Source organism: Triticum aestivum, chromosome 5B, assembly GCF_018294505.1.
Source record: "Triticum aestivum cultivar Chinese Spring chromosome 5B, IWGSC CS RefSeq v2.1, whole genome shotgun sequence".
Taxonomy (NCBI): Eukaryota; Viridiplantae; Streptophyta; class Magnoliopsida; order Poales; family Poaceae; genus Triticum; species Triticum aestivum.
Genome location: NC_057807.1, coordinates 104768790 through 104774789, shown reverse-complemented (window position 1 = coordinate 104774789; position 6000 = coordinate 104768790). Strand labels below are relative to the sequence as shown.

The window sequence follows — 6000 nt, the reverse complement described above, 5'->3', positions numbered from 1 at the left end:
CTTGGATTCACCTCCATCCAGAAGTGCACGACAGCGATGAGGATGCTTGCATATGGAGCTCCCAGTGATTCACTCGACGACTATGGGCGCATGGCCGAGTCCACCAGCATAGAATGTTTCTACAAGTTCTGTCGGGGCAGTGGTGGCAGTGTTTGGGCCACAATACTTGAGAGCACCCAATGCGGAAGACACTGCTCGGATCATAGCCCAGAATGCAGCAAGAGGATTTTCTGGGATGCTTGAAAGCATCGACTGCATGCATTGGAAATGGAAGAACTGCCCATTTGGTTGGCAGGGGATGTACAAAGGCGCCAAAGGCGTTTGCAGTGTGGTGCTTGAGGCGGTAGCCACACAAGACCTCTGGATTTGGCACTCCTTCTTTGGTATGCCAGGAACTCACAATGACATCAACGTGCTGCAGTGCTCTCCTGTTTTTGCCAAGCTCGTTGAGGGCCATTCTCCTCCGGTGAACTTCGAGATCAATGGGCACCAATACAACAAGGGGTACTATCTAGCTGACGGCATCTATCCGAGATGGTTGACATTTGTGAAGACGATCTCAAACCCTGTGCCAGGAGGCAAGAACGCCTGGTTTGCGAAGCTTCAGGAGGCTTGCAGGAAGGATGTCGAGCGGGCATTTGGTGTGCTCCAATCTCGATTCGCTGTTGTTCGGTACCCCGCTCAGACCTGGTCGAAAGATCAAATGTGGGAGATCATGACTTGCTGTGTCATCTTGCATAACATGATCATCGAGAGCGAGCAAGAAGACCCAGTGTTTGACACTGAACCATATTACAGGCAGGGTCCTCTAGCCGAAGTTGATCACCAGCTACCGGCAACTTGGATTGCCTATCTCAGTATGCGTCAAGAGATCCGAGACCCACAGGTGCATCATCAACTGCAGAAAGATCTGATTGAGCACCTATGGAGGCTCAAGGGGGACGCCGTGTGATGAAATACGAGTTTTTATTTGTTTAACTATATAATTTGTATTGAACTATTTGTTGTTGTACTATTTTGTTGAAGTATTTGATTTTTCTGTGATGAAATATGTGATAAGGAATAATTATGCTGATAATTGAACGCCGAGACACGACGAAACCACGCCGAATATGAGCCTATTCTCGCCCATATGGGCCGTTTATTCGCCGAAATTGGGCTGCAAAGTGGGCCAATTTCGGCGCCTGGGGGCGACGACTGGGCGAAAAACCGCCCCAGCGCCGAGTGTATCGCCGGCTCGCCCCCGGAATGCGTCCTGAGGGGGCAACGGCTGGAGATGCCCTTAGATTTCCCAACCTCACAAGTTCGCAAGGTGTGTTTTCTCAACAACAAAAAAATGGTCGAGGTGTGACCCTGTCCGTGTGAGATCATTGCAGACGCATCATTTGTTTTGTTGACGGGCGAAAGGTGTGAAGGCCGGGCTGGTGCGGGTGCGCCACGCACGTGTGCCGGTACGCCCACCATCGCACCGAGCCTAGGGCACCGGCTCGCAGCCGCCGCCGTCCGTTGATTTATTCTCTTCCAATCCCACCACGCGCGCGTAAATAGCAACGTGTCCGCCTAATTTCCGCCGTTTCGTCTCTTCTCTTCTCCCCCTCTCCCTCGTTTCGGATCAGGAAAGTCTGCGCCTGCGCGTGAGCCAGCCAGCCCGCGCGTGTGTGTCCAGGAAAGGTTCGAGATCGCGTCTCTCGGATCGTGACACCCCACGAGGAAAAATCGGGCGATCGTCGTTGGATTCTTGTTCTGCGGTGCCAGTGCGGATCGGGGGAGCTCTCTGGCGAGTGAAGGGCGCGCGAGGGATCCGGGAGGTTGTTTGGGGAGGAGGGATCTGATCTGACCAGTGAGGCGGAGATATGGTTGCCGGCCCGGAGGTCATGCATCAGGTCGTTCCGATGCTGGAGGCGTCGTTCCGCCGGTGCCCCGTCAGAGGGGTCGAGGAGGTCGTCGTCGGGGTCGGGGTGTCGTCGCCGCCGCCGCCGCCGGTCGATTCGCAAGCGCAGGTCGACCTCGAGGTGCCCGATCTGGTGAGTTCTTGACCCCGTTCGTTTTCATCTTTAGGTACGCCGTAGGAGTTCTTGTCACCCGGCGAGATGGGTATGGTAAATCTAGATGCTTATCGGTCGGGATCGCTCGTGTGTTCTTTGTGGCGTTATAGGTTTCTTTTAGATTATCAATCAGGAGCGCCTCTCTTGTCTGATTGCGTAGTAGCGAAATTTCGATGCCCACAGATGTTTACATGACCTCCCCTTTAGCATTGGTTCTAGTCTGAGTACTTCCTTGTAATGAAAATTTAAAAGGCAAGCCTTTCTTGTTGCTGTTTTCTAGTATCGATGTATAAACTGTTAGATGGTGGTTTGAGAATTGGGGTTATGTAAAATGGATGGTAAAATCATTATTGGGTTGATCTGTTTAGCATGCGGTAATTTTATCACAAATTATGCACTGGTATATGGTTTGGCGGCGCATATTGATTGTTTTCCTACGCAAGATACTACTCTCTCTGTTCCTAAATATTTGTCTTTTTAGATATTTCAAATGGACTAAACATACAGATGTATATAGACATATTTTAGAGTGTAGATTCATTCATTTTGCTTCGTATGTAGTCACTTGTTGAAATCTCTAGAAAGACAAATATTTAGGAACGGAGGGAGTATGATTCATGTTTCTTGTTTCTCTGCTGGGCATATTAGAATTATGCTACCTTGTTTTGAGTGCATTGAATCGTCTGCTTTGGGAATTTGCTAAGGGCTTTTACTTGGAAGTACAAGTTTGTACGCCTAAGTAGTAGTTTTATCAATTCAGCATTGAAATGTTTGTTTAGTTATCTGCATATCACACACATAAGTAGTTTTTTTTGTTAATTCATCATTGTAATGTTTGTTTAGTTATCTCCATAACCATATAACAGGGTTGATTTAGACACTCAATACTTTGAATGATTTTCCATGTGATGGTTAGCAACCCAATTTGTCTTTGATTAAACAGTACAAGTGACCATCTCCCCACATATGGTTTTGGTGGAGGATATATGTTCATGACAGCATATTAATTGGTCTCTGCTCAATGCAGGTTAAGACGCCTTTGGAGACGCTACAGTTTGTCCCCAAGATTAGATCTGGGAGCTTCGCTGATATTGGACCTAGGCGGTACATGGAAGATGAGCATATCAGAATTGATAATCTTTCTGGTCATCTTGGCTCGCTGTTGCTGTGCCCGTCCCCTAATGCCTTCTATGGGGTATGTATGGCCTTCTATCATTCTTGTTATCCTACTATGATTCTCCTGCACCATCTGAACTAATTGTGTTATTTGTCAGTAGGTTTTTGATGGCCATGGAGGTTCAGATGCAGCAGCCTACATGAAAAGGCATGCCATGAGGTTGTTCTTTGAGGATTCAGAGTTCCCAGAAGGGTTACAAGAAGATGATTTTTTTTCTGAATCTGTTGCGAACTCAATCCGCAAAGCGTTCTTGAGTGCCGACCTTGCTCTTGCAGACGATTCAGTCATCAGCCGATCGTCGGGAACCACAGCTCTTACAGCTTTGATCTTTGGAAGGTAAGATGAGCATGCACTCAAAGCCTCCTCCGCAGACACATTCTGTGATACGATATGATTGTATTGGCATATGCATGCTAACTTTTGCTCTTCTTCCTATCTTGCAGGCAGTTGTTGGTTGCAAATGCTGGGGATTGCCGAGCAGTTCTATGCAGGAAAGGCATGGCTATGGAGATGTCCCGTGATCACAGGCCAACATATGAAGCAGAGCGCCAAAGGGTCACTGAGTGTGGGGGATACATTGAAGATGGCTACCTCAACGGAGTATTGTCGGTTACTCGTGCTCTAGGGGATTGGGACATGAAAATGCCTCAAGGCTCGCAGTCACCTCTGATCGCCGAGCCAGAGTTCCAGCAGACCGTCCTCACGGAGGATGACGAGTTCCTCATCATAGGCTGCGACGGGATATGGGACGTCATGACCAGCCAGCAGGCGGTGACCCTGGTCCGGAAGGGGCTCCGACGGCACGATGACCCCGAGAGGTGCGCGAGGGAGCTCGCCATGGAGGCGAAGAGGCTCCAGACCTTTGACAACCTCACGGTGATCGTCATTTGCTTTGCCTCGGAGCTTGGCGGGTGCCTGCGGTCTTCGGAGGAGGCGTCATCGAGGAGGATAAGATCTTGCAAGAGCCTGTCTGCTGAGGCCCTTTGCAACCTGAGGAGACTGCTGGAGTCTGATGAGTAGACGATTGCTGTAGGGCTTATTGAGTTATTGTGCCGACGGGTGTTAGATGCCTCGTACGGCTGCGCTTGCGCAGCCAGCAATTTTGTAGGGCATCCGTCGTTTGTTGGTTGCAGTTTTTCTTTTTTGTTTCTTTTGTGTTAACTACTGCAGTAATTGGTGTACATACTCCATTGGTTCATGTACTGGTGATCAGTTCATTAGTGATGATTTATCTCAGTGAGAAACCTCCTCCAAGATTGGTAGGATGATTTTCTAGGCAGGAGTTGTGACTTGCAATAGCAGTAGAAGTGGAATATATATAAACAAGGAGTTCATACGTACAGGCAAAGCTCCCAAGAGCCTGATGAGGTGCAGAGGCTAGTACTATTAGATAAAGGAAAGTTTGAATCTAATTCTATGTATCAATGGCTTGAATGTGATGTTCCTGGATCTCACTACAAGTGGGTGTGGACAGCTAAAATTCCACTTAATCTTTTCTTCTACTCCCTCCGTTCGGAATTACTTGTCATAAAAATGGATGTATCTACAACTAAAATGCATCTAAATACATTCATTTCCTGAACGAGTAATTCCGAACGGAGGGAGTATGTCCTGTGGCCTTTGTGCTGGGCGACCTGGAATGTCGCTAACAAAGCCGCCTTTGAGAAAAGTGCTGATAAAAGCTCTTTCTGATGTCAAATTGGCTGCTTGTTTTTCTCGGACGTATCATTATATGAGGAAGAAATGGGACAAGAACCCATACGATGCCCACTGAACACACGCCGCGCACGCCTCACTAAAGTTCTTAGTTTACATTCTCGCCTGAAAATCAAAGGGAAAAAATGAACGCACAGGACCACGGCTAAACAACAAAGGCCGGAGCAGTCAACGTAGTGAGGCCCCGTGCACCTGCAATCTCCCAAAGACGCCGCTCATCACCAAAGTGCGTGGTGCTGTAACACAACTTGACAAAGGATAGAATTTTATTTTATTTTTTTGAAACGAAGGCAAAAGTTTTGCCTTATTCATTGATTAAGAAGAAGAGAGTTGCCTGGTTAATTTACGGAAAACCGGGCGAAAACCATTACATGCTTGGCCCTGAAGGACAACCAAGCCACAATCTCATGATACAAGCGGACTACTCCCAAATCATAAGACCACAAGACCACAAAGAAAGACAGACAAACTCCCCCATCACGCCACCCCTACAATCCGCTTGCACATGAAATTCAACTTCACAAGTGAGCCCCCACATATCGAAGGTAACTAGAGGACCCAACATCGGCAAAGTCCACGGACCTGAGCACACCCGTGATGACATGTCCAAACACTGAGAGCTATCCATCAAGCAACCGCCGACGCCTTTTCTATAGCGCCACTCTTCTTGGTTCTGCACTTGTTTGATTTCTCCTTCAAGACGACATGATGAGAGCTAGCACCACCACTTTTCTTATCCCTGATGGCCTTCTCCTTAAGGAGACACCCAATCGTCTTGCCGGATCCAGGGTTAGCAGCGTCCAAGGTAGCGAGGAAATCGCAAATCTCTTTCGCTATGAGAGCCCCAGGCACACGAGCCAATGCTCTGGGTGCGACAACCATATCACCTACAGGAACCACTTGCCCAATGGACACAGACGAGCAAGACATTGCAACGTCGGAATCCCCCTTCTCAGAGTCGAGCATCTGGCTGGGCTCGAGGGGTGGTAATGGTGGTAATGCCACAACCGAGCTCTCGAGGGGGTCCACCTTCAGTTGCTCGACGGACAGAGGCGGAGTCGA

The 6000-nt window shown here is 48.5% G+C and overlaps 1 protein-coding gene across 1 annotated transcript; it reads left to right on the top strand.

The window, feature by feature from the left end:
* The first annotated feature begins 1534 nt into the window (after positions 1-1534).
* On the top strand, positions 1535-4458 carry LOC123110639 (probable protein phosphatase 2C 2). The gene is made up of 4 exons (XM_044531201.1): positions 1535-2024; positions 3073-3240; positions 3323-3558; positions 3666-4458. The coding sequence occupies exons 1-4, from the start codon at positions 1854-1856 to the stop codon at positions 4240-4242; spliced, it is 1152 nt and encodes a 383-aa protein (XP_044387136.1). The 5' UTR covers positions 1535-1853; the 3' UTR covers positions 4243-4458.
* The last annotated feature ends 1542 nt before the right edge of the window (positions 4459-6000 follow it).

Excerpts from the sequence above, each read along its gene's own strand:
- LOC123110639 (XM_044531201.1), top strand. The coding sequence starts at position 1,854 with ATGGTTGCCGGCCCGGAGGTCATGCATCAGGTCGTTCCGATGCTGGAG. Across the intron at positions 3,241-3,322 it reads CCCCTAATGCCTTCTATGGG|GTTTTTGATGGCCATGGAGG; the intron begins GTATGTATGGCC and ends ATTTGTCAGTAG. Across the intron at positions 3,559-3,665 it reads ACAGCTTTGATCTTTGGAAG|GCAGTTGTTGGTTGCAAATG; the intron begins GTAAGATGAGCA and ends CCTATCTTGCAG.